This window comes from Gymnodraco acuticeps, unplaced genomic scaffold (assembly GCF_902827175.1).
Source record: "Gymnodraco acuticeps unplaced genomic scaffold, fGymAcu1.1, whole genome shotgun sequence".
Lineage (NCBI taxonomy): Eukaryota > Metazoa > Chordata > Actinopteri > Perciformes > Bathydraconidae > Gymnodraco > Gymnodraco acuticeps.
In genome coordinates, this window is record NW_022990280.1 from 414,177 (window position 1) to 441,882 (window position 27,706).

Consider the following 27,706-nt stretch of genomic DNA (forward strand, 5'->3'; position numbering starts at 1 on the left):
TGGGAGAAACCTCAGGGAGAGCAACAGAGGAGGGATCCCTCTCCCAGGACGGACAGACGTGCAATAGATGCCGTGTGTAAATTGAAAAGATAATACATTTACAACATAGGTAGTCCAAATGTTTGGAAATGCATGTGTGTATAATAGGAAGATGAATCCACGAGGATATCCATCCAGGACTTATGATCCAGGACCACAGCCACGACTCAAGATCCAGGGCTCGCAATGCAGGACACAGGACCGCAGGATCATCCATGACTCCGGATCCCGGCGTATATAGACACCAAAAAGAAAGACATTTGGGAAGCTGGGTTAATCGGAACAAGGTGACAATACGCAACCCTCCTCCACCCCTTTCGCCTCCCGTCTCCAACAGGGCCAAGCTAAACCTTCTCCCTTCAGACCAGTCCCACCTACTTATCACCACCACCAGTGTCTAGACCCCGGGGGGTTTCATCGGAGCGGTTCTTCCCCCTCCTGAATGATTATCCTGCTAACTGGGGCCTAATCGCCAAACACCATTCCATTCACCTGTTATAATTCTGGCAATCATTATTACATTCATATTATGTGTCCCGGTAATAAATATGTATTTCATACATCAACGTCTCTCCTGATTGAACTGAATTTCGTTACACTGATGTGTGATGACAATAAAGATATTCTATTCTATTCTAAAAGGTGGCTAAAATGAGTAATAAGTAATTAAGCAATGACTACCTTAAAATCCTTACATATAATAGTGTTCATAAGCATATTGTGGCCCAGAGTGCTTCGACATATATAATGTATGTGCACACAAGGGTGTAACTTTGGTTTGAGAAGTGGGGGGGGACACAAAACAGGGGGTCCTCCGCAATGAAACATTTTCTCAATTTAATTCCATTTCCTGCCTTTCTACAAATATATTAGGGACTATAGTGTTAACAAATCCAAGAAAAATGTGTAGTGTATATAATGAGTGTGCACACTTATCTAGTATAGAGTGGCGAAGTCCCTCCCCTTTCGGGGGACCTCCATGGGACCTTATTTCGAAAAAATTATGTATTGAAGTCAATGGAGAGAGAAAGATTATCTTTCGATCCCGTTTGAGTTGTGCCACGAATTACACATATGATGTTTGTCAATTTAAAAGATCATTTTGCAAGTCAAAAAGAAATAAATGTGTCGTAAAACTGTGAAGTAACACATTTGTTTGTGTGAAACACTCAATGAACTACATCTCTGGTCTCGCACAACAACACACGTCACCAAGATGACCGTCACTACTGTCTTGTCAACAAAACGATTGACTACCCTCAATATCACCACAATGAAACACGTCCAGAAGAATAATAATAATAATAATAATAATAATAATGCATTTTATTTATATAGCGCTTTTCACAACTCAAAGACGCTTTACAGTATGAGGGAGGGTAGACAAACAAGGACAGGTAAACAAGTAAGTGAAAAATAAAAAGGCAGTCAGGAGGAAGTTGATTGAGAGGGGGGGGCTTATGGGTAGACAGAGTTGAAAAGATGTGTTTTGAGGCGGGACTGAAAGACTGTGAGGGACTCAGAGTCACAGAGATCTTGGGGGAGGGAATTCCAGAGCCTAGGAGCTGCCACTGAGAAGGCTCTGTCCCCAAAGCTGCAGAGTGTGGATGTGGGAATGGATAGGAGTCCGGCTGCGGTGGATCTGAGGGACAGTGGGGGTTGATAAGGAGTGAGAAGGTTTGTGAGATAAGGGGGGGCCAGATGGTGGAGTGCTTTGTAGGTGAGGACCAGAATTTTGTAGTTGATGCGATGGGAGACAGGAAGCCAGTGGAGGTCTTTGAGGACTGGGGTGATGTGATGCCATGATTTGGTATGCGTGAGGAGACGTGCAGCTGCATTTTGAACCCGTTGGAGTCTGTTGAGGGATGTAGTGCTGATGCCATAAAGAAGTGAGTTGCAGTAGTCAAGGCGGGAGGAAATGAAGGCATGGATTAGTCGTTCGGCTGCGGGGCGGGTGAGAGAGGGTAGGATTTTTGCAATATTGCGGAGGTGGAAAAATGAGTTTGTTTTGACTGTATGGCGGATGTGAGGTTCGAGGGAGAGGGTGGGGTCAAAGATTACGCCAAGATTGCGTGCTTGATTGGAGGGGGAAACAATGGTGCCATCGATGGTGAGTGTTATGTTAGTGACCTTGCTGAGGGTGGATTTGGAGCCGATTAGGAGGAGTTCTGTTTTGTTGCTGTTCAGTTTGAGGAGGTTATGTTGCATCCAAGTTTTAATAGCTGTCAGATAGGAGTCGATGTGGGTAAGGTGTTACGATTATTGTGTTATGTCACGTTTTCTATGTCTCGGTTTGGGTGTTTTGCTGTTCTCCCTGTCATGTTTTCCTCTGGATATATTGTCTGGTCCTTTTCCCTGTGTTTTTCCTCCCGTCGTTAGTTTCCCTGGTGTGTCTAGTTGTCTGATTGTTTTCACCTGTGGCCCTTGTGTTTCTCCTCCCCTGCCCGGCTGTGTCTCGTCTTGTGATTACCCCTCCCTGTATTTAGTCTTGTCTCTTCCTGTGTTCAGTGTCGGTTCGTCTTGTGTCATGACTAGTTTGTCGGTGAGTGTTCTGTTTTGTCTTTGTTTATCACCTAGCCTTGAAATAAAGGAATTTTCACTTTAATCTGCATTTGGGTCCTGCCTGCTTCACACACCGTAACGTAAGGGGTGGGTTATGGTGGGATTTGGTGCTGAGGTAGATCTGAGTGTCATCAGCATAGAAGCATAGAAGTCGAGGTTGAATTGGCGGAGTATCTGACCGAGGGGGAGGATGTAAATGATGAAGAGGAGGGGGCCAAGTACTGATCCTTGAGGAACGCCTTGGGTGACTGAAGCTGTGGCAGAGGAGTGGTTTGGGAGGGAGATGAAGTGGGATCGTTCAGTGAGGTAGGACTGGAGCCATCTGAGTGCAATACCTTCAATACCAATGTCCCTGAGTCGGGTGAGCAGGATGTTGTGGCTCACGGTATCGAAGGCTGCACTCAGGTCGAGGAGGATGAGAATATTGAGGGAACCAGTGTCAGCAGAGGTGAGGAGGTCATTGAGGACTTTGACGAGTGCAGTTTCTGTACTGTGGTGAGGACGAAATCCAGACTGAAGGGGTTCATAAAGCTGGTTGGTTTGGAGATGGCAGTGAATTTGTTTGGCTACAATGCGTTCAAGAGTTTTTGAGAGGAATGGTAGGTTAGAAATGGGGCGGTAATTAGTGAGGGAGGAGGGATCAAGATCAGGTTTTTTGAGGATTGGAGTAACGGCAGCAGTTTTGAAAGCAGAGGGGACAGTTCCATGGGACAGCGAGGAGTTGAAAAGGTTAGCAAGATAGGGGCAGAGGACGGGGAGGCAGGACTTCAGGAGGGTAGAGGGTCAAGGGAGCAGGTTGTGGGATTTGAGGAACTGATCAGATGGAGTGGGGTAACCAGGTTGAACTGGGAGAGGCGGCGCTGAGGAGGAGTCAGGAGGTCAAGGGAGATGGGGGGGGGGAGAAATGGTAGCGGTGGAGGTTGGGGGAGATGCTTGTATATCAGATGGAGCTGAGAAGGAGTGGTTAATGGCGTTAATTTTGTCTGCGAAAAACTGGAGGAATGGGCTGCAAGTAGCGGAAGTAGAAGTAGGGAGGTTATCAGCACGGGGTTTGAAGAGCTTGTTAACTGTGGAGAAGAGGGTCCTGGGGTTACGGGACGGGTCAGTGAAGATGTTGGAGAGGTAGGCAGATTTAGCGGCAATAAGAGCATCTTTGTGATGGATTGAGATGGAGTTTGTAGCTTACGTAATGGACTGTGAGGGATGATTTATTTGAAAGACGTTCAAGTTGGCGGCCTCGCTGCTTCATTTTACGCAGTGCGGGTGTGAACCAGGGTGAGAAGGTCTTGAAAGTAACAGTTTTATTTTTGAGGGGGGCTAAAGTGTTGAGAGAGGTGAGTAGGGTGGAGTTGAGGTGGTTGAGCAGATCATCAGGTGAGCTGAGGGTTGCGTCCAGGGGGAGATTAGACGATAGCAGTTCGGAGAGATGGTTATGGTCAATGGAGTATAGATTACGGAAGGTGATGTTTCTGGGTGGGCAGGGGTTTCGGGTGGGGGGGGGCAATGGTGAATTGTATGAGTTTGTGGTCGGAGAGGGGAAATGGGCAAGGGTGGAGGTCAATCACTGGGAGGTTGGTAGAGCATACGAGATCAAGAATGTGTCCTTTGTCATGGGTGGGGAAGGTGACATGTTGGATGATAGAGAAATTGTCCAGTAGGGTTGTGAATTCGGATGCCAGCTTGCAGGTGGGTGAGTCAATGTGAATGTTGAGGTCACCAAGTAGTAACAGACGTTGAGAGAGGGATGAGGCAAGTGTGAGGAATTCAGTGAAATCGGAGAGGAAGGAGGGATGAGGTTTAGGAGGCCGGTAGATGATGATGACTGTCAGTGAGGCTTTGAAGGCAATGAATTCAAAGGATGATACTGAGGGGAGGGTTAGTTCTGTGATCTGGATGTTCTGATTGTGGATTACAGCAAGGCCGCCACCACGGAAGGAGGGGCGGGATTTAGTGATGTATTTAAAGCCAGGGGGGGATGTTTGGTTGAGGGAGAAGAAGTCATCGGGCTGTTGCCAGGTTTCGGTGAGCAGAAGGAAAGCAAGGGATTTTTCCAAGATTAGTTCATGGAGGATGAGGGCTTTCTTGTTGAGTGATCGGATGTTAAGGAGGGCAATGTTAGTTGAGTGGGAGGGGCGTGGTGTGGTCACAGGCTGAAGAGGCAAGAGGTTGTCCAGGTTGACAGTGCGGGGAGGAATGTGAGATGGGGGGGGAGGAGCGGAGAGGAGGTGGTTTTTGGTGGTTGAGGGCGGTGGAATCCACTCCAGGTATTTGGGCCAGCTCTGAGCAGAGGGCAGTGGAATCCACTCCAGGTATTTGGGCCAGCTCTGAGCAGAGGAAAGTGGGATCCACTCCAGGAATTTGGACCAGCTCTGAGCAGAGGGCAGTGGAATCCACTCCAGGTATTTGGGCCAGCTCTGAGCAGAGGGCAGTGGGATCCACTCCAGGAATTTCGACCAGCTCTGAGCAGAGGGCAGTAGAATCCACTCCAGGTATTTGGGCCAGCTCTGAGCAGAGGGCAGTAGAATCCACTACAGGTATTTGGGCCAGCTCTGAGCAGAGGGCAGTAGAATCCACTCCAGGTATTTGGGCCAGCTCTGAGCAGAGGGCAGTAGAATCCACTCCAGGTATTTGGGCCAGCTTTGAGCCTCTGCTCAAAGCTGGCCCAAATACCTGGAGTGGATTCTACGGCATTCTGGATTCTACGGCAGTAAAATCCACTCCAGGTATTTGGGCCAGCTCTGAGCAGAGGGCAGTAGAATCCACTCCAGGTATTTGGGCCAGCTCTGAGCAGAGGGCAGTAGAATCCACTCCAGGTATTTGGGCCAGCTCTGAGCAGAGGGCGGTGGAATCCACTCCAGGTATTTGGGCCAGCTCTGAGCAGAGGGCGGTGGAATCCACTCCAGGTATTTGGGCCAGCTCTGAGCAGAGGGCGGTGGAATCCACTCCAGGTATTTGGGCCAGCTCTGAGCAGAGGGCAGTGGGATCCACTCCAGGAATTTGGACCAGCTCTGAGAAGAGGGCACTGGAATCCACTCCAGGTTTTCGGTACAGCTGGTATTGTAACGGTGGGTGTATAATATGGAGTAATAACATGAGTGCGCTCAGATGACATGACAGTTGTGGGACATGGCGGTTAGTCGACCAGATAGATGTTATGGATGATTTTCCGGACTGGGAGTAAAGAAATCTGCGTTTGGAACCTCTATGGACATACCTCGGTCTGCGTAGAAGCCCGAGGCAATTGATGACAGACAAGCTTAGAGGAAGCGCAGAAAAGTTATTGAGATTAAAAACAGGGTTGCCAACTTTGGGTGCCTGGCTGGAGTGAGATTTTGATATCATGGGTTTAATTACACATATGCGCACGAAATGACTGCTATCGTGTCAGCAGCGGGACCTTAGCATATATAATAGGATATATATACAATATACAAATACACAATATTGGACACAGACTATAAAGGGCACACAGTTTCATTCACTAATGAAAGTCAAACACGTTTGTTTCCACTATTTTATTGTGTGCCGGTCGCGATAAGCAAATTGACTTATCGTACGATAAATAAAAATGAACTCGATAAATTGCCATTTACATGAGGATGTGACTAGCAGTTTGAAAGGATGTACTTGAATTATTATTATATATTATCATTATGTCAGTGGTCTAAAATGGTCATACAACGGTGCCGACAATATTATCGTTTATCGCAATAATTTCCGGGAAAATGTATCCAACAAAATTAATTATCGTGAGAGGCCTATACATGAAACACACACACAAACAAATCTACAGACTCACTCCAAACTGCCAAATATATTAATTAACACACTCTCACTCTCATATACTCTTTGACTGTATGTTGGCCTAGTAGAACAATAAGCAGTAGACTTTTACTTTTTTATCATTTCTACTGGATCTTAGATCTGCGCATGCGCAATATGGGTCGGCAGTTGCGGCTCCAGAGTATTTTTGTTGAGTAATCTATGGTGGGGCTCAAGTCAGTATTGGCAATGTAATTACATACACGCTCCCCTTGACAGTGAAACGCCACGCGTGAGGTTTAGATTATTTCCCTGTCTCAATCCAAATTGAACTGTATCAAATAAAAAGGCACATTTGTCTTGAAGTAAAAAAAAAAAGGGCGACCTGGAGCCAATTCTGCAATTTCCCCACAGGTGAAAGAGTTAACATGCTGAAAGCCAACCCCTGCAGGGGGGTCTGGGGGGATTCTCCCCCAGGAGATCTTTTGAAATACTAACATAAAATACACAATCTGGTACTCTCTTGAGAAGAAAAATAAATAAATCTATTACTACACGACATATTTAAAAAATGAATGCCATTTTAGTTTTGTGTTACTTTGTTCTGAAAGCTGAACCTGCTGCTCCTCACAGAGGGAAGAGGCTGTGAATTACTTTACATTGTGGATCCACAATGTAACGTCATTCACACAGCCTCTTCCCTCCTCTACCCTTATCCATAAGGGTGGATAGCCCCCATTGTTCTGTGTGTCAAAATGAAAGACAGCCCACACACCTATCAATCATCAAACGTGGGGTCTTATTTCATTATGTGTTGATTTCTATCAACACGTAATGTTGTATCGATGTATCTGGACTTCCTGCAACAACACCACGCCGTTATCTTGATTCTGATTGGCCAGAAGACATTATCAAAGATGCTCTATTGAGAAGACGATCACTACGTGACAAAAGTTTTCAAAACCGTTTCTTGTCTTCGGTATTCTTGTTTTTGGCGTGAGAATAGTTTGGGCAGCGTGAGAGCGTGAGATTGAGAGTGAAAGCGTGTGTCACACGCCAGATGCGTGAGAGTTGGCAACCCTGTTAAAGAGTTGGGAGACAGAGTATCGTAACATCGTAGTGCTGCGGTAGGATGCTAGCGTTAGCACAGCGCTGGCTATGGTTGTAGACCAGCGGCACTGAAAGTGGAGCTGTTGGCAGCCGTCAGACAGGATGAGAGGTCAGTTGCAGGCTGTCCTTTACAGCAGATAGGGGGACCGGCAGGAGCGGGAGGTTTAAAGAACCAGAGTCAGGGCCCACGGGGAGGGGCAGGACGAAGAATGGGGCTGGTTATTTGATGGATGGAGCAGCGTTAGCAAGTGGGCTACAATGGCAGGGTAGAAAACCAAAGCGTCCGTCAAAAATGGCAATCGGGTGTAACAAATATGTCCAGATCAGAACACAAAAGCCACAAAATAGTTAGTAAACTATAGCAGTAGAAAGTGGTCAGAAACTCTTAGATTAACACAAAGAAAGACGAGATTTTCGGACACAGAAGCGGCGAACAGTCAGCGCCAGCGTCCTCTCACGCCGTGAAAAATGAATGAATGTCATGCAAAGCTACCTGCCTGCCTTTGATTCTCTCTGAACTGCCTGGTCTTTTTAATGTTTAATGTCAACCATTTGTGCAGATAGCATGAAGTAGAAAAGATCGGCGATCGCCGATGCTAGCGTTCGCATTTCTCCCCCGGGCTTAAATGGTGTATTATAGAATGATCACACCGGTGACAGTACTCTTCAAAGGGTTCACGAAATATGACTACTACTCTTACTGTTTAACATTTTGGGTTACTTGATGTTACTTCATGTTAAGGCCCACTAAAGAGCTTTGCCCCCCCAGCTGCCCCCCTAACTTTTTGGTTCTTAAAACTGTTATTAGTAAATCGAAAGACCACTATGTCCACAACAACCTTCTCAAATCATTATAACAAGCAATTAATTTACCTATTTTAATAATGAGTAACCTAAACCCCCTAAAACATTTGGTACGGTCCTGCATCATGCGCGCACAGCGTAGCGCAGCGTACACACAGACTCCGGGTGACACAGCTGCAGAGAGAGAGAGCAGCGTCTGGAGGTGAAGACCGTTACGTAGCCTACCCGTCGGACCATTTTGTCCTTGTATTGTAAGCTTGTATTATTGTAACTAAAGACACAAAGAGTTTAATACACACTATTCAAAACTGCGTGTTTGTATTGTGTTAGGCTGTTTCGTTAGCCAACAACACATTACACATTGACTGTGCTAGCTAGCTAGGTGATCGATCATTTTAATTTTGTTAGCTAAGCAGTTTAAAAGATATAGTAGGTTACCCTTACATGTCACAGCAATGAATTAACAAATTAAAACAAGTTACATCACAAATGTTTACCGCATAGACTGTAAATAGAGGTGTACCGTCAAACTAGTAAATAGTCTGAACACAAATGCTTTAATGATTTTTACTTTTCTGATTTAATTTAAGTTTTTTGAATTTCTTAAAGGCCAGACAGTGTAATGTATTACGAGGATTTTAACCAGTGCTTCACATCTTGACTTTTGCAGGCCTGGAGTTGTTGGAATAAAAATGAAAAGAAAAGGGAATATCACTTATTTTTTTAACACAAAAAGTCAGAGAACTGAAAATGAGGACAAGAGAGAGGGAAATGAAAAGGGAGAGGAGAGTACAGTGGAGAGGCCAGGAGGGTTAAAACATGAGAAGGCCACAGAAGGAGATGAAGATATGAATAGAGAGGAAGTGGATGTGAGAAATGAAGAAGAGGGTTCAGACTCAGAAAGAGGGACAGAGGCAGGAAGTGAGAAGGAGGCTGAGGCAGATGGCATGGAGGCAGTTACCACTCTAGCTGGACCACATGGTATGTTTTTATTCCCCATCCATTACAGTATCATAGCAAGGCATGTGCCTCACATACAACATCATGTAAAATAACATGTTCATTCCTACTTTGTGTTATATAGGATTCCTTACGTAAAGATTTACAAATGCATCTTATTATATTAGTGATTATGATCAAACCAAATATATAAAACAAATGCTATGATAGAGAACAACTTTACGCCTGCATTAGATAATTATATTGACCAATTCTATATCTTTCTTTTAGATATATCAAAATGCAAAGGTGATGCAGCTGTGCAGCCCAATCTTAAGACATTTCCCAAAACACTACATGGAGCAGCAAAGAGAAGCTTTCACAAGGAGTGGTACAGTGCTCATGAGAGTAACAGCTGGCGAAATGACAGCCTCGCCTACTGATTTCAAATGTGTGCTCTAAAATGATATTTATAAATGACTTATCATTATTATAAGCAAGACAATAAATGGCAAAGATATGTAGGAAATAAACGTCTCTTTGAAACGGACATTATGGGAAAATGTGGAATTGTGGAGAGCGATGACTCTTGCTCTGGGATAAATGCCATAGTTTTTACTAAATGCATTTTTCACACACACACAACACTCTAGAACTAGGGTTACAATACGTAACCCACCGTTCATGCAACAGGGCCTCTTTTCGACTTCCTGTTGAAAGGAAACCTATCTCCTCCCAGGATGATAGATTTGACTCTCTATTGCCCCTGAATGGAGGAGGGACGCTGCAAAGCTTGAGTGAGTAACCCAGTCTCAGTGTCCTGCCCCTCTACTCTGCTTCCATTCCCCACAAAACTGTGTTCAGGGGACATGCCAGCAGCTGTGGAGCCAAAGCTAAGAAGCTGTAGTATTCTCTGGTGGCCTACTCCGCTGCCAAACCTTTCCATAAGAAGGGAGTTTTGGCATGGGGGCTGACACAGAAAAGGGCCGATTTTCTACTGAGGTCCTTGAACGCACCGCGGAACGCTCCCGTGGGGCCGCGGCTCTGTCCTAATGCCGTCTATTTGAAACGGACATTATGGTGAAAAGTGGAAATGTGGAGAGAGATGACTCTTGCTCTGGGATACATGCAATCGTTTTCACTGAATGCGTTTATCACACACACATCACTCTCTCTTGAACCCGCACAGTGTTTTGACAGCACTTCGGTTTATTCCACTCACGTGCACGCGCCCACCTGCTGGCTCCTATACTGGAGTTTACAGAGGGGGCGGGGAGTGTGGGACAGTGTTTTTTCCTCTGGGGATGAGCAAGAAGCAGCCACGCTGCGACTACTCCTCACCGCTCCTCACCCACGTAACCAAGGAGATCGATCCAAAGAGCCCTTCCGCAAACACGGGGGCTCCCGGCCAGGGAGATCAACAACACGGTCCTTTTGGAAAGTGCCATGCGGCGTGATCACCGGGATATCACACGGCAGACAACGGCGGCGGCCACGACCAAGCTACAAATAATCGCTCTGATCTGGTGAGGTGGGGGCATCTCCAATGAGCGAGATGCCAAACACACCCGTGTTTATTTGCAATCGCCTTGTCACGCGGTCGCGTGGCAGAGCTGTTTTCAGCATCCTGCGCAGCCTGCTGCCCGCTGGGAGCAGCTGCGCTCCGCCGCCATGGTCATCACCTAGGGCGGTGGACCTCCATGGACCGGACCCGGAAGTGCCCGACAACGGCAAACGGAGCCCTCCGCCCCGCTGGAATGGCGAACGTGAATGGCACCGCCTCGGCCATATCTTGGTCCCCCAAACACTCTAAGCAGAGGTGGTGGAGACCGGCGCCCGCGATCAAACCAGGGCAGGTGCATGGCCGAGCTTCCAGTAATGGTGAGTCCATTTTTCGTTTCTTTTAATCTTCTAATCTTCGTTCGTTTAACTCTTCGGTTGTCAGCTCGTCTGAAGAGAAAAAGGATAGTGGGCGGCGGGTGTAGCCGCCTTTATATAATGTGGGCCTGCGCGCGCATTCAGGTAGGCTTGCCCCGATTGGCCGGCTACGTTTACGTAAACTCAGTAGGTGAAAGCACGCACAGCATGATAGAGAGTAGTACCCATAGAGTCCAGTAGAGGGCGGAGCCTGTGTGAAATATAACAGCTTCTAATCTCCGTTAGCTCCAAGCTAGCACCAGATGCTAACAACAACCCCTGTAACTCTCTAGCCTCGTCATCCCAATACCCCTCCTCGACTCCTCCTTTCCCTCACTCGCCTCCCTTCCTTGCGTCTTAGCTCTGCCTCCGTAAGATGCGAGCGAGAGACGCGAGGACAGAAGAGTCCTCAGGTATTAATTGGGATGTCCTCGGTCACTCAAATGTCACTTTTAAACGACGTCTGTTAATGATGACATGTGCACAGCTGTATCCCCTCTCATTAGGCTTAACTGGATAACCAGGGCTCGAGCTTAAGGACGTCCCGTCGTCCCGGGGCCGAAAAAAAACATGGGAGCCTGCCTGCAGACCTCCACTGTCAGGACAGTTCCGGTGCAGACCTCCACTCTCAGGACACCTCCACTGTCAGTACAGGAAGTGACGATTCTGACGAACACGTTTTTTTTCCCGCCCACCTAATCACAATGGAGACTCATCACGGAGGTGATGAGTCCACCCACCGTGCACTTTGGGTCGGCCTTGGTCAAGCCCTTTTGACCCCCCCAGCCTGGTTCTTGTAAAAGTTTTTCGCTCAAAAGACACCATGGAGGAATGTAACGGGAGTTGACAGGGGACTCTGCCCGCCTCACGAGTGCCTTTTTTTCACTTTCCCCGGTTTTATTATTTTTTATTTTTTGGGCTATTTCACCCGGTTTCTACCGGGGACATTGCCCGGTCTCGGGTGTCCCACGGCCTGTGTCCAGCCCGCCCCCCACTCATCCATATATTAACGGATTTTGACAATTTTTTACCATTGACCCAGCTGGAACCTCCCCACCTCCGCCGCATATATATATATATATATATATATATATATATATATATATATATATATATATATATATATATATATATATATATATATATATATAGGGACACCTATTGTAGTTAATATCAGTACAGTAACAGTTCCGAAACAGGAAATGCACGCAAATACGAAATAAAATCATATATATTTATATATATCTTGTAAAATACAAGACGACATCTTGTATTTTAGTTACACCCGCTACTGATTAATTCGGTCAAAATTAGACCTTGACACCATCCACATAGCTATAGTGAAATAAAAATAATAGAAAACATTAAGCTTCTTTTGCGGCTTTCACACCAGCGCTTTTCCCTTTCTAGCTCCGAGCTAGAGCTTTTCTGGTTCAGCTCCGGTTTCCCTTTTCTGCTCCCGCTCTGTTCACACCGCCCAGCACCCGACTGGTGCTGCCGCTGCTGCGTCATGACGTCACCGTTTACATCGCTGATTTGCTCCCCAACGGCATTACGGCGCTCACAATAACGGGGAACTGCGTCGGGTCGATGATCGTGTTGCTTTTAATCACACGAAGCCAGAATAAATTGAATAACGACTTCTCCAACCTTATGCTTTTCTCCAGAGTGCCGTGGTTCATTGTTTATTAATGTGTTTCTGCGGCATTTACCGACCGCTGAAGTGTTGGCTGCTCTTCCACGGGAGTTTATTCTCCTCCGTTAGCTCCCGGTTAGCGCACACAGCGGCCGCTCTAAAGTATTCACTGTCCAACTCACACAAGCAGCTGATACATATCCCCAGTTCCCCTTAAGTGAATGTGTGTCAGTCTGAATTGACGCTGTTTGGCATCACAACGCTGTTATGAAAGTTTCTCTGGTATAAAATGGGTGATGTTAGCATAGCAACCGAAGCTAAACTGACTACTTGCTATTGCTATCCTATTGTGGCATAAACCGTTTTCTACAGGCACATTTTACCGGCGTATTTTCATTATGATTCTACTTGTGATAGTCGGACACGACAACCTGTGCAGCCCATGTATTGATTCCATCCGATAGCTGCTATAATACAAAACAAAACGTCTGCCTCTCTCCACAATGATCAATAACAGTGAACGGATGGTCAAAGTAAGGTACAAATAAACAGAATCACACGAAGCCTGGTTAGTGTTGCCTGACTTTATAAAGTGTGTTTATAAGCACTACTGCTTGTAGGCAGGCATGACAGTCGACCCATGTTCAGGGGAGGTGGGTTTAGTTTCCTGCACGCCTCGACGTAAGAGACGTAAGCGACGCCACCTCTTAGCTCCGAAGCTCTTGCCTCTAGACCGACAATTTTTTGGAGCTGGAGGTGAACCGGATTCCGGAGCTAAGAGCCGGCGCCGCTGCGGTGTGAACAGGAAAAACCGGCGCTTTTCAGGCTCCAGCTTCGAGCCGGAACTGAAAAAGCGCTGGTGTGAAAGGGGCATTTGATGTAATAATCGGAGCTGAAACCTCTCTGCCATATAACACACACTTCCTTATTTATCTTTGAATAATAACATAAAAATAAAGACGATATACTACAGCTGATATGATTAACCGACAGCTGTGGGTATTTGATATAACAAGATGATTTGTCTACTTGTATGATACATATTTTAACTATGTCAGCATGACACCACTTAAGAGGGCAGTAGAAGTTAGTTAAAACCATATTTATTTTCTTAAAATTATTTGCCTCTTTATGTCATAAGCCTGAAAATGTTATGTATAATTATTACAGCTCTATAGTCTAATTACTGTTTGCTATTACAATAGACTGTTTCACTTCACTCCTACATACTTTATTTCTCCCTTTACTGCACTATTGGATTAAGAATCTGCATATTAAACAATTTGCTATAAATTATTATTTTAGATTCCATTGTGTATTAAAATGTCAATTATGTTCATATTTGGTAGTTATTTTTTCTGCTAGATCCCCTTGATGGACTCCTAAATTGCCCTTGTGGTGTGATGCGGGAGACAATAAAAGGCTTATCTTAAAGTAAACCAACATTCCTCTGTGGTGTTCATGGTATAATCAAGGTGAATTATCAAATGCTTCATTGAAAAACAAAACAAAACACACAAAAACTGACAAAGTGTTCCAACTTCCTGTTGCCCTTTATTCAAGCAACAGAAATGCATTCGCAGAATGCCAGATACCCTCTTTTGTCTCTGATCTCGTTTAAGAAGGTCCACATGTCTTCCATATGTTCAAACCTAAACTTGAATGGCTCCAAGATTGCCTCCATCTCATCCTCGTCACATTCGTCAGGTTTTTCCTCCCAAAGCTTGACAGCCACTCTTAGTTGTGCTTAGTTGTGCTGATGCTCACCGCATCGGGCAAATGCACCCTGGTGCACAAATGTTTGTGTGCCACCACCCATTCTGCTGCCTTCTTGCAGTCCTGCACGATCTTAGATGTTGACTACGGAAAAGAGAGAGAAAATATATCATACCCACTGATACATATTAAGCATTAAGTAGCTTTTTGGCAGACTAACCCAAGGAAAGGGCGTCCTCCTTGGATATGATGCATAGAACTAGTAAACAAGCCTACCGCTTCCATTGTTTTCTCCACATCTTTCCCAACTGAGACATCAGCTGGATGAGGCTGAAGTTGCTCCTCTTTCTAAAAAACTAAAAAACTTTGAATGTTCAAAATACAAGGGACTATTGCCAGGAACCAACATACTTTTAGTAAAGTATGATATTTTCAACATATTCTTTAGTTTAAGGACTGTCCTCCAACATCGTCCTAAATACTGATTCCACGAGGAAGAATAAATGCAGTAAATATTGACAAAACACATATATTTGTAAAGACAGAGTGGTGAAACAAATAATGAAATTGAAGCTTTAGTATGAGAGTAGATACAAACACAACTTAAATGAAATAGATTGCAATGCAAATCTGACCTCAGTGATGTCATCCACCTTCCTCTTCCTCACTCTGAACACTGGAGGCACCTCACCTCGCAGGAGGGCTTTAGATATCTCCGTCCAGTTGGCAAACATTTTGCCATGACTCAAATAAAAAGGGTTAAACAAAGAAACAAATAAAGGTACTGTTGGTATAACATTGTGTTTTTTAACCATTTCAAAGTGAATCTAACGCCAACATTTTAGTGGTCTCACCTTCCGAGGTCGAAACCTCCATTAGCATGACACACCACCATTTTCACAAAGCTGGCATGTCAGTCTAAAAAAGGAAAGAAATATATTATCACTGTATGTCAGATTAAATGTCATAATGGGATTTTGAGGTTACTTTGAATGACCAGATCAACTTACAATAGTGAAATCATAGGGTGCATCTAGTATGGTGTAAAGGGCATACTATGAAAGAAAATATATAATTTAATGTTATTATCTTAAAAACAACAGAGAATTCAATCAGACCAATAATGTAGCCTACCATCAACATGAAGATGCCACAGTCATTCCCATACAGTTGCCTGGGGAAACCCTAGCATGTCAGAAAGCATTTAGTTGTTTTGTTATGGTTTGACATTTCTGTTGAATATAAATGATACAAATGGTATAGTATTACCTCTATTTCCAAACCAGTCGTCTCTTTCCACGGTCCAGGATGTATTGACTGTGAAAGGTTTCTAGAATGAAAAACACAGCTGTATGAAGTTCTAAACAGGTCGCTATCAAAATGATCAATATGGTCCTCTTTCATGCACAACACACACCATCAGAGGTGGCAAAAGTACACACTCTTTACTTAAGTAGAAGCACAGATACTTGTGTAAAAAAATAATTTGGTAAAAGTAGAAGTACTGATACAACATTTTACTTTAAAAAGTACAGGCTTTGTAATCACACTACAATGTAACTTTAAATGCCTATTTTTCGTGATTTGCGTGTATGGTGCATGATGTGCACACCAAGGGCTCGTCTTTGTGTGTTATTGTCACATTATCTAATTAAGTACAGTAACAAAAGTATTTGTACTTCGTTAGTTCCCACCTCTGCACACTCTCTTGAACATTTCCATGCAGTCAAACATTCGATTTAAGCAGGCTTCTTATGGTGCAGGTTTATTAATGTAATTGCTGGTTTCAAATATTGTTATGATCATCATATTAACTTTAAGATTGAAATTGATGTTTGTTTCCCTTGCACCATAAAAAGGCTAAAACACAGATCCGAACTTGATCTGGTGAAAAAAAAATAAACCTCTCACAAGGGCATCGGAACATGAACAACAATGAGAACCAAATTATTGAACAAAAGTTGTTGTTAGTGACCTCAACAGCTCTCATTTCCTGATCACCAAATCCAAATTGTGCATGTGCACATTTGGAATCCAGAAAGACTGTCTCTCTGTGTTGGCTTCAAAACCTACAATTGCAGTTAATCACATTTAACTCAGCATTGCATGACAGCATCACTTCACAACACAACGCAAGACGATCACAGTACAGTGTAATGTCAAATACAATTACTTTTTAAAAGCATTAGATTTATTAGGTCTCCCTTGTAAAAGACATCGTTGATCTCAATGGGATTTTTACCTGGATAAATAAAGGCTACAAACAAATTAGTAATTTAGAATGTTCCTCGTGAAATCCACGCCACAGTTAGTATCAGTACTTACAGCCAACAGGAAGTGCCCAGGTTTCCACACAGGAATACAGATGGCGTCTCTGATGGAAGCATCATTCTATAAAAAAGGAAAAGTTTAAAACAAAACTTTAATAGTCCGGAATAAATATATTTTGTGACGAAACCAGTAGAGCAATACTTACAGGTAAAGTTGAGAGTGGGTTGCATAAAGCTGGGTGTCGCCATGTTGGCACAACATACAGATCAGCAACACAAATGTTCTTCCCCTGTGGAAAATATTGATATGAGCCCAGGCGCCACAAATGTATAAGAAGGAAAAAAGTGTATTCCGAAAAAAACCGTGTTATACCTTTGATTGAGCAATTCTTTCGATAAGCTCAAAACAGGCGTTTCCTATCTGCAAAAGAAACCGAAAAAGGGTTGATTTTGTTAGCCTTAACTACATGAGCAATTAGCTGTCAACAACATAACATAAACTGTTAACTTACGGTTGATTCCATTTCATTGGTTAAGCCAAGGGTCCAAAAGTCACCACGTGTCAGGCAACTATTTTCTGTTCTGACAATCAACTCTGCCTCTGGCCTCTCGGTATCCAACACATAGGTGAGCTTATATTTTTTAAAGAAATAAAAAATAATCAAAAGGATTTAAACATTCATAAATAACAGTATACTTTCCCAAGGCACTTCATGGGTTTCAAGATGAGAAACACAAACCTCTCAAGAATATCAGAGCTACATGTTGCCTTCAAGAGACGTACTATGTACCAGCTGCTCCTGGGCAGGATGAGTTTGCAGTTTCCATGATGCTTGGCATGGTCCTACTTTGTCACATTTGGTGATGTCTTCACAATGTGTTCCACATGAGACATCATCTATCAAGGAGAAATAAAGTGAGCAAAAGCCAAAACAATGTTATGTTGATTTGACAACCTAAGTCCTACCTTTGTTTGTATGAAGCCCTTGTTGCTGCACAGAGGTTCCAACTGCTGATAGTTTGAACTGTACAACCTTTTCAGTTTGTGGGTGTCCTGAAGATTTAGGAAATCATAATTATTACTCATAAGCAATATATTTCCAATTACAGCTATAAAAACCTAACACTTCTCTTCATATTTACCAAATACTGCTTGTCCAAAGTTGTCCAGAGTGACATCCTGCAAACAATGTGACTTATGCCCTCTCTGCAGCTGCTGTTCCAAAAGTGTTGCGTTTGTGTTGTTGTTTCGGTGATGTATGATGTTTCTCATCAGAAAGATATGTGTTGATGGTGCCATATTATTAAGGAAGTAGTTGTTTTTGCGCATACTTGAAAAAAGCTGCTCTGCAACCTGGCTATTTAACCAAGCCTGAAGTTCTGGGACTAGGTTGATCCTCCTTAGCAGTTCCTGTGGATCTTTGGTGTTGCCCTCATGGAATTTATCATACAACACATAGTGGTTTGAGGAACCAGTGAGTGGCTGTCCATCCTCATCAGGAGTTTTCAACATCTGAGTTATCCATGGTAGAGAGACCTTGAGTTTGTTGTTCTGAGCAGCTGTGATGTTATCATGGGTTGATGCGGCCAGTCTTCCTTCATGTGGCTTGAAAGGTAGTGATGCTGGGATACGGAGGTTTGCATGAGTTGCCAAACCTCGAGCAAAATCATAAATACTGGCATTTGGCAGATGTTTCCATGACAAAAGAAGATCTGTAAAATCTCTTGGAGACTCTGCCCTAAGGTTGAACTTCAAACTGTAGACCACACCATGAGGGCACAGAATCACTGACCACCCACCTTTGAAGGGAATGTGAAAAACAAAGTTATATAGTAAATGTGCAAATATCAAATCTCTAATTGTTTTTATGAACAATGTGTGACCCTTACCAGACGCTCCCCAGATTTTCTGGAATATCTTGTCATATCCATGTCTTGTCTTCATCTCCTCCCTTAGTCTATTGACAAGATCATCCCTTGATCCCTTTGAATCTAAATTGCAGGCCATGCACAGCTTGCACACAGTCGAAACCTTTTGAAATACAGACAAGAGAATAGGTAGGACAACATGGCATTACACAACTCAAACAAACATACATAAAGCAGTTGTACCTTCTGCTTCTTAAGCTCATCCACAAGACGATCCTCTGACACCATGCTGAGTTCCGCTTCAGGGGAGGACTTTGAAGAGGATACTTTTTTGAACTCTGTGTTCAACACTGTGTCGGATTTGCGTGTGTTCTTCCCAATCCATGGGCCCCAGTGCTCAAAACTAGGATTTACAGCAAAGCTGTTTTTTGCACGATCTGGGTAAAAACAAACAATCCATTCATAATATGGTAAGGTGCATGGAAGGGGTATATAAAAAGGGAAATACTAATTAGGAGAAATGCAAGAGCATGTTAATACTTTGGAAAAAGCCACGAGCAATCATCTCATGATGAACAGAATCCCAGAACTCTTCAATGTTAACTTCGCCCATATAGTTCTCAGAGGCCTCTTTCAGATCACGCACTGAAATAAAAAAACAAACATTTACTTACTCTTATATTTGTAACTAACACAAGATTATCATTAACATAAACATGAGACATTGGGACTTACCAGGCAAGTTGAACACTCCTTTTGTGCAGGTCCATCACAACTACTGGAGGATAGTAGCCACAGCAAACACAAGAGTAGGAATAATCATTAGTTGTCAATGCCTCAAAGTGCATGTACCCATGGAGGATAGTGTCTCTGGCAGGAAATGTTACTTTCCTCACAACTTCCAGGGAGTTTAACACCTTGGACACGGAAACATTGTTCTAAAAGAGAGAGGGGCAACATTTGAAAATAAATGTAGTTGTGTATATTTCGGATAAACAAAAAGGTTCTAAGCAACACAGAAAAAAAAACACTTCAGCATTTTTCCTGACCACAAATACCATTGCCCTTACCTGTAAGCTGGCTCTCAAATAAACGCATAGCTCAAGGCTCAATATGACATGGTCATCAAAGTTGTGAAGACTGTCCTGCCATTCCTGGTATCGATATATCATGTGGCACTGTGGGCATCGCCGGAAATAGGTTGATACGTCTGATGATAATAAAACACAAATAAATAAGGAACACTGTTTTATTTTTAAACATTTAAAAATGTGATAATATGAGGTGAACCATTAATAACTTACTTTCAATTACACCATTCATGGTGATTATCCTGGCATTTCTGGTGATTCTTGCCGACTTCTCCAGAAGAACTGACCCTGGACAGACAGTGCAAAGGGTCTCTGTTGGATGCAACTCTGTGATGTATTCTGTTGGTGCCTTTGGTGTAACAAGATCATCTGGTAGGTCGGCTGGAAGCTTTTTATTACTAAATATGTACTCTACAAGTCGCTTCAAGTCTTCAGCCAATGGTGGATACACAGTGTCTTGATGCTGTTGAGGTGCACTTGAGCAGTCAGTCTCTGTTCTATATATCATATAAGGCTTCGCCCTCTAAGGCTATCGCTATTGGGTAATCCCACTGCACGTGTGCAGCACTGACAGACTTATTCCACGCCCACCTATGACGTGGGCCCCACCTCCGGGCTCACTTCCGTATAAATAGGAAGTAGGCCCTACAATCCACTCCTACTTTTCTTCAGCACTCCATTGCAGAAGCATAGACAGGCAAAACAAGTTCTTTTAAGAGCTACTTACTAAAAGAGCAAACATTCCTGGTTCCCCTGGGCCCATCCTCCCTCTCCTCCGGACGGGGGAAACAGGGTGGGGGCCAAGTGTCAACCCGACATATGAGTTACGACCGGAGCTCACGTGTGAGTTTTGCCGGGGATTAGAGCACGCAAACGCGGCTCTCACTCCCCAGGTGTCGTGGACTCATTGTGTCCGTATCCCTCTGGCCCACAGGCTGTGGAGAGCGGACGCTCTCGCTGCTGCGGCCGAGGATGATTGGCTAGTCCAGGAGTTTTACTCTGTGGACCAAAGCCTTTATTTATTGGATCCGAGTGGCGGGCAGCAGTTAGGCGACTCCTTCCCCTCCATTCACGGATCACCATGTGGTTCCCCCGCCCTGTCTCCCTCTCCTCCGGCGGGGGAGACGGGGCGGGGGCCCGGGGTCAGCCCGGTAGCCGAGCCTAGGTTCGGCTGCCGGGCTGACGACGGGTCAACGGGTCCCTCTATCCGCCATCACGGCTCTGCCGTCGATAGGCGGTATTCTCCAGGAACTCCCGGAGATCATCGGAAAGGCAGCCGCCTAATGAGATCTCCCCGTTCCCCCGGTTCAGGAGAGCTCTCCTCCGGATGACATAAAAAAAGCTGCATAAGCGGCTGCCTCACAGCCTGTCGGTTGTTAGGCAGCAAAGCTTACGGCTCAAACCAGCTGTCTTTAAAACCTGTCGGTTAATTAGACAGCCCGGGTTTGTTTCCTATGTCACAGATGTGCCTCCTACACACACCTCCGCTCATTCCTCAAGCAGGTTTGAGCGTGAACCTCAATGTCCGTTTACGAGTTTTCTCCTAAACGGCGACATGAGGAGAGCCGCTGTGTAATACAGCGTGTGGAGGTGCATAAGCCAGCTGTTTGTTACCTGTACGGTTAACAGACAGCGGGGCTCGCCGTTTGAGCCGGCTGTAACCTGTTGGTTAGCGCGGCAGCAGGGCTCGCGGCACAAGCCAGCTGTAATTTAACCAGTAGGTTATTAAACAGCAGGGCTTGACGGTTAAACCTGATGCTCCTAACCTGTCGGTTATAGGCAGCACGGTTTTTCTCTGTCCCAGATGTGTCTATACTACACACGGTCGTAATGAGCCTAGGGCTGTTATTATGCACTGTGTGAATAGCACTGCACACACCTCCGCTCATTCCCTCAGCGGGTTTGAGCGTGAACGCGCCTCAATGTCCAGTTTACGAGCCTTCTCCGAAACAGACAGGATGAGAGTCGGTGTGAGATGCAACGTGTGGAGGCCCCCTCGCAGCCTTTTCGGACCGGGCCCCTCTTGGGTTGCTTCACGGGCAACGGCGGCGAGGGCTCTGACGTTGCTCGTCACCATGACAACCACAGCACATCCAGAGCAGGTCGCGCGCTCTCAGAGTATTACTCAGAGTGGCGACGCGCGTGTTCGATGGACAGATGGATAATAATAAGCAGCAAAGGCTCACCGGTGAAGCCGGCTGCCCCTGACCTGTCGGTTATAGGCAGCATGGCTCGCTGCATAAACCGGCTGTCTTTAAAAACCTATTGGTTTTTAAGCAGCTCGGACAGCTCTCCTCCGGCGCGTCACACCCCGCGGGGCGGTGACAGCCCTCTCTGTGATGCAGCTGTTAGGTATGATATCAGCTGGTCACGTGGTGATCCCCCTGGGTCTCCTTCACAGTGAGGAGACGCCAGAGGTGGGTTATTTGCCTGCGTATCGACCCCGTGCGTCAGAGGAGACGCATGGTGTACATTCCTCCTTCCGTGGGTTTGGATTGAACCCACTGGAAAAACAGGCAGTGGGGGGACAGTGGCCGGGTCACATGTCTCTCCATATAAACGTGCTGGAATTACTCTCCGTATGGAAAGTAATCCAGCACTTCGCCCTGTTGCTGTACAATCAACATGTGTTGATTCGAACAGACAACAAAGCAGCGGCGGCCTACATAAATCGCCAGGGAGGTGTTCGATCAGCGCAGCTGCTGAACACACATCCTACACAGCCAAATGGGCAATGTTCCGTTTGGTGTGTAGGGAAAAGCCTGGACCCCGTTGGGCCCCCTGCCTCGTGCTGTAGTTCCTCCAGCTGTTGCTGGACAGGAATTGGCTTATAGCACGGTCGAAACATATGCTGCTGCCATTTCATCTTGCCACGTAGATTGGTGTCAGCACGGTGTGTAGTCACCCTCTGACAAAACGTTTTCTACGGGGAGCACAGAGACTCAGACCTGTGTCACGCTTTAGTGTTACGCGCACTGAGTAAAGCTCCATTTGAACCTTTAGATCAGGTTCCCCTGAAGTTTTTGTCATCCAAAGTAGCTCTGCTCTTGGCTCTGACATCAGCTAAAAGGGTGAGTGATTGGTCTGCTCTCTCGGTGGCTCCGCCATGTCTCCGGATCCATGGAGATGGCAGTTCAGCTGTTTTGCGCCCTAACCCGGTTTTTATGCCAAAGGTTATCACAAGCTCGTTTTAGATCGAGAGTGATAACTTTGGATGGCTTCTTTCCTCCTCCTCACCTCCTTTACGGCACGGAGGAATGACAGTGAAAGACATTTGCACTGCTGCATCTTGGTCTTCCCCCTGTTCTTTTATTCGTTTGTATTTGAGGGATTTCTCCCATTCCTCTCTGACACATTCAGTACTGAATAGCCTGCCAGAATGAGTAATGTCTGGGTTTTTCAATTGCATGCCCTCTCTCCTGCCCGTCGGCACTTAGAGAGCTGCCTTTTTTCCCCCCTCTCTTGATCGTTTTTAACAAGTGAGACTCAATCTCTACTTTTTATAAACGACAGGTAGCCCGAGTAAGCCTACCTTCGTTCCCTGATGGAGAATATTCATTTTTTAATGCTATATTCCCTGGGAATGTGATGCTCCGCATGGCATGGCGCATGGCGAAATGGACATGGGTTATTAACTGAGTAGGTGTGTTTTGTGCTTCTGGTAACGGACGGAACCAGTGAGGCGTGGACTACATCCTGCTTCGCCCTTAACCCAATAGCGATAGCCTTAGAGGGCGAAACCTTATACGATATAGAACTGGGGTTACGTAATGTAACCCAGCTTCTATGAGTATAGGCGTAGCCCTCTAAGGTTCGGGCCCCACTGGTTCCGCGAATAGCTGAAGAAAAGCTGTTGGATTGGATTGTAGGGCCTACTTCCTATTTATACGGAAGTGAGCCCGGAGGTGGGGCCCACGTCAATAAGTCTGTCAGTGCTGCACACGTGCAGTGGGATTACCCAATAGCGATAGCCTTAGAGGGCTACGCCTATACTCATAGAAGCTGGGTTACATTACGTAACCCCAGTTCTAAATATCTCCCGGTTTGTTTGAAATAAATGCCATTTGCCTATGTTTTTTGTGCACACATGACATTCTTGGTTTGGCACAGGGACAATGCCATGTTTTGGCTGGTAAATTGTATGTCACCATGACTCTCCCAAGGCGACTATATTGTTTCAAAGTCGGCTCGTGGATTGAAAAACAATATTGCCTGTGGGTCTCTTCAAATGCCACTTCGACACAGAGAGGGGCGTGGGCTGTCTGGGCAGTTGTTTGCCTTTTCACACAGATTGCCCTTTTAGCCTCACCAAAGAATTTCAACTCCACCATTTCAGATAAGATTTCTTCTTTTAGAAATTCTTCGGTAGCTGTTTCACTGCAGTACTCCAGTGACCGGATGTGTTCACAATGGCTAAATATGAATCGACTTCTCAGAGCCATTGAGTGATACTGCCTGCAAACTTCCAACTCGCACTGAATGTTATGAACATGACCCCAGGTTTTTCTTTGGATATGTATTGGCACAGAAAAGCCGTGACTTGCTTTTTGGACTGCAGATATCCCCAATGTTGCATCTACACAGACACTCTTTAAATGATTTATTTCCGTTATGTCCTTTGATTGTTTTTTGTGTTTCCTCTTGATGTGTTTGCCCAGGTTTATTTGGTAGCAAATCAGGGTGCAGTGTGGGCATTTTACCTTTTTCAGAGTTGATTTAGTTGTTAATTTAGTAAATTGGACACCAGAAGATGATACTAGTGGGTAGGAAGATCCAGGTTTCGAAGTTTCAATGTCAGCCACTTTTGCAATAAAGCCGGGAGTGGGGGACACTGTTGTTTTTGAGGATGGACCAGGGCAATGTTCAGAAGCTGATGTGGATGGCAACTTGTGGCAAGCCTCCAGGTGTACCTCCATATCTCCTCTTCTTACAATGGTTTTTGCACATTGAGGGCAATGGAAGTGAGCCAAGTCTCTGCAGGTTAAATGGCACTTGTAGATTGCCATATTTAAGAGAAAGTCAAGAAAAAGAAGTTTGCCAATGACAGACATGAAACAAGAACAAAAACAAGCACAAACGTGTATCAGTATATGTGTGTGTTACCTTTAAACATTATGCAATTTTTTAAGTGCACTTCCAAGTGCTTCTCGAGTTGGGATGGTGGGCAGGGTTTGAATTTCGGGCACAAAGGACCATGGGAGCCTGACTGCAGACCTCCACTCTCAGGACAGTTCCGGTGCAGACCTCCACTCTCAGGACACCTCCACTGTCAGTACAGGAAGTGACGATTCTGACGCGTTTTTTCCCCCGCCCACCGAAGGACTCGTTTGATGGAAGTTTTCAAATCACGATGGAGACGCATCACGGAGGTGATGAGTCCGCCCACCGTGCACTTTGGGTCGGCCTTGGTCAAGCCCTTTTGACCCCCCCAGCCTGGTTCTTGTAAAAGTTTTTCGCTCAAATGACACCATGGAGGAATGTAACGGGAGTGCCCGCCTCACGAGTGCCTATTTTCGCTTTTTTCACTTTTCCCCGGTTTTATTTTATTTTATTTTTTTGGCTATTTCACCCGGTTTCTACCGGGGACATTGCCCGGTCTCGGGTGTCCCCCCACGGCCTGTGTCCAGCCCCCCCCCCCACTCATCCATATATTAACGGATTTTGACCATTTTTGTTGCATTTTTCTCCTCTCCTCTCACTGATCGAATGGCAAACGCAACCCACTGTTGGAGGGCCTCCGCGCCGGCCCGGCCTAGTGCCGGTGCTCTGGCGGTCGGTTCCTCCGAACTGCGGGTTCGACTCTGATGGCCGGGAGGATGTGCTGCGTTGAGGTGGGGGACTTCCCCCACTCTGCGTGTCACTTCCTTCCCGGGCCTTCCCGGGCCTTATGAAGCGTGACCAATACGCACCGTACAGGGGTCCCACGGGTCCCGCAGCGGGGTGAAGGTTCCCAGCTGGAACCTCCCCACCTCCTCCGCGGTGAACCCGGCAAACACAGTTGTTTCTCGAACCTTCCACTGTTGTCTAGCGGGTGTAACTAAAATACAAGATGTCGTATTTATATATATAAATAAATATATATCTATATAGATAATAAGTGTCAGTACGATTTTATTTTGTATTTGCGTACATTTCCTGTTCGGAAAGTGGCGCTGCGGCTGTACTGATAGTACCAACAATACAAGGTGTCCGTATATATCTATATATATATAGATATATACATATGTATATAATAAGTGTCACGATCCGTCACGATCCGATTTTATTTTGTATTTGCGTGCATTTCCTGTTTGGAAAGTGACACTGTACTGATAGTGGTGATTTTATTTTGGAATTCTTAGCGTGCACTTCCTGTCCTGAGAGTGGAGGTCTGCACCGGAACTGTCCTGAGAGTGGAGGTCTGCAGGCAGACCCCTCTCCTGAATTGTTCACTATCCGACGTGTTTATGATGCGCCAGCGGACGTCATGAATGTGCGTCTGCTGCTGTGGGGAAACTATGGAAACTACAGTTTTCTATACAGCGGACTACAACATGGATGTTCAATAAGAACGAGGGACTACTGTAAACTCATCTAGAGACTCTGCACCGTGCTCTGATGCTGTTGCTTTATGCTTTATGAACGTGGACAACAGAGAAACATATTCTTCATGACCAAAGTTGGAATTGAAATAAAAAAGGAAAGTGAAACTTATGCTCGTCACCCTCTCCCTCCGGTGATCCCAATACGTATGACAGTGTGCGAAAAAGTACACGTCCCACCGTCCGGGACGTGTTATTTACAATATCGGACAAGTAGATCTTTCAATTGACTTGTCCGGCGGACAAGTGACGTTTTTCGGCCTGATTTATTGACAAATTATGATATTCATTACAAAAGGAACTCATTCGCAAATTGTAGTGTCCCATTGTTCGTTTGAAGTGTTAGTTTTTCGGTTCTGCTTGTCGATTCCTAAAGGAAATGCTATCGCCGCTTTCTTCTGTACGTGTTTTATAACGGGGGCGGGGCGGGTCGTGGTGAAAGTTTACACTATGCAGTTGGGAAGCAAACTCGGTTCCGAGTAGGAAAAAATAACAATTGTCCGGTACAGGGATTAATATTGTGGGACGAGGCGGGCCCCGATTCCTCCGCGGACTGCCCAGCTCTCTCTCTCATGCTAGTATCGTGAGCGGCTGCAGGTATGCCCATTATTTTGAGTTCGTCCGAAGAATAGACAGGAATGTGACGGTGAGGTGCAAACTGTGTCCAGGCCAGAAGCTGTTATCCACTGCTGGAAACACCACGTGGTCAAACCATCAACAAACACCTGCAAAGAACCATGCTAGGTGAAGCTAACCGCACACGCTATTTGTTGTTTGTTTATATCACATAGTCTGTTCTTCTTCTGTCTTCCGGTTGTTGCCTGTTTTGAATGACAAATACACACTACCGCCGCCTGCTGGTAAGGAGAGTTATTGCCACTCACGCATGCGCAGTTCGTAGGTGCTCGGCGAGTAAAGTAACAAGTAAAGTAAAGAGTTACTTTATGTAGAGAGTAACGAAGTAGTGTAATATATTACTTTTTTTTAAAAGTAATATGTAATATGTAATATATTACATTTTTTTATTAACAACCCAATCTCTGGTCCTTACCATCTATCAGTGTGTATATCACCATTCAAACATCTTTTAAAAGTTGAACAAACCCCACACAGCTCAGTAAAGACTGTGAAATGTTGACTTTATTTGATAATTTCAGTAAAAACTAACGTTCATATTTCTCTTTTTGATTATAATACTGATGAACGTTCAAAACAAAGCACTTTGGCAACTTACCACATACGTTTTAAAATGCTTAATAAGCACCGTAACTTTCATGATATAATTTCTCGGTCATAATTGGTTGTTTCCGTTAACTGCCGACTGTTGAGTGACGGCAAATGCTGCGGCTGCAATGCATTGTGGGGCAGCATTTTCTCCTCTCCTTTCGGTTAGGGAGGTCCAGTGGTTCC

At 45.1% G+C, this 27,706-nt stretch overlaps 1 protein-coding gene across 5 annotated transcripts; it reads right to left on the bottom strand.

The window, feature by feature from the left end:
* Positions 1-14,298: 14,298 nt before the first annotated feature.
* On the bottom strand, positions 14,299-20,198 carry LOC117549689. 5 transcript variants are annotated; one of them, XM_034221775.1, is made up of 20 exons: positions 19,929-20,198; positions 19,695-19,834; positions 19,360-19,562; positions 19,165-19,269; positions 18,868-19,061; positions 18,646-18,787; positions 17,899-18,555; positions 17,723-17,809; positions 17,496-17,653; positions 17,268-17,387; positions 17,129-17,176; positions 16,962-17,045; positions 16,811-16,876; positions 15,755-15,815; positions 15,620-15,670; positions 15,496-15,540; positions 15,340-15,403; positions 15,121-15,229; positions 14,762-14,833; positions 14,299-14,629 (listed from the first exon to the last, which is right to left on the bottom strand). In XM_034221775.1, exons 4-9 carry the CDS (start codon positions 19,235-19,237, stop codon positions 17,514-17,516), a joined length of 1,293 nt encoding a protein of 430 aa, XP_034077666.1. In that variant the 5' UTR covers positions 19,238-19,269; positions 19,360-19,562; positions 19,695-19,834; positions 19,929-20,198; the 3' UTR covers positions 14,299-14,629; positions 14,762-14,833; positions 15,121-15,229; positions 15,340-15,403; positions 15,496-15,540; positions 15,620-15,670; positions 15,755-15,815; positions 16,811-16,876; positions 16,962-17,045; positions 17,129-17,176; positions 17,268-17,387; positions 17,496-17,513. The 5 variants fall into 5 exon arrangements, with proteins under 5 accessions (XP_034077666.1, XP_034077664.1, XP_034077665.1 ...); XM_034221773.1 differs by having other exon boundaries at positions 14,762-14,841; XM_034221774.1 differs by having other exon boundaries at positions 14,706-14,841.
* Between the last annotated feature and the right edge of the window lie 7,508 nt (positions 20,199-27,706).

Excerpts from the sequence above, each read along its gene's own strand:
- LOC117549689 (XM_034221777.1), bottom strand. The coding sequence starts at position 19,237 with ATGGGCGAAGTTAACATTGAAGAGTTCTGGGATTCTGTTCATCATGAG. Across the intron at positions 18,788-18,867 it reads ATGAGCTTAAGAAGCAGAAG|GTTTCGACTGTGTGCAAGCT; the intron begins GTACAACTGCTT and ends GTATTTCAAAAG. Across the intron at positions 18,556-18,645 it reads GAAAATCTGGGGAGCGTCTG|GTGGGTGGTCAGTGATTCTG; the intron begins GTAAGGGTCACA and ends TTCCCTTCAAAG.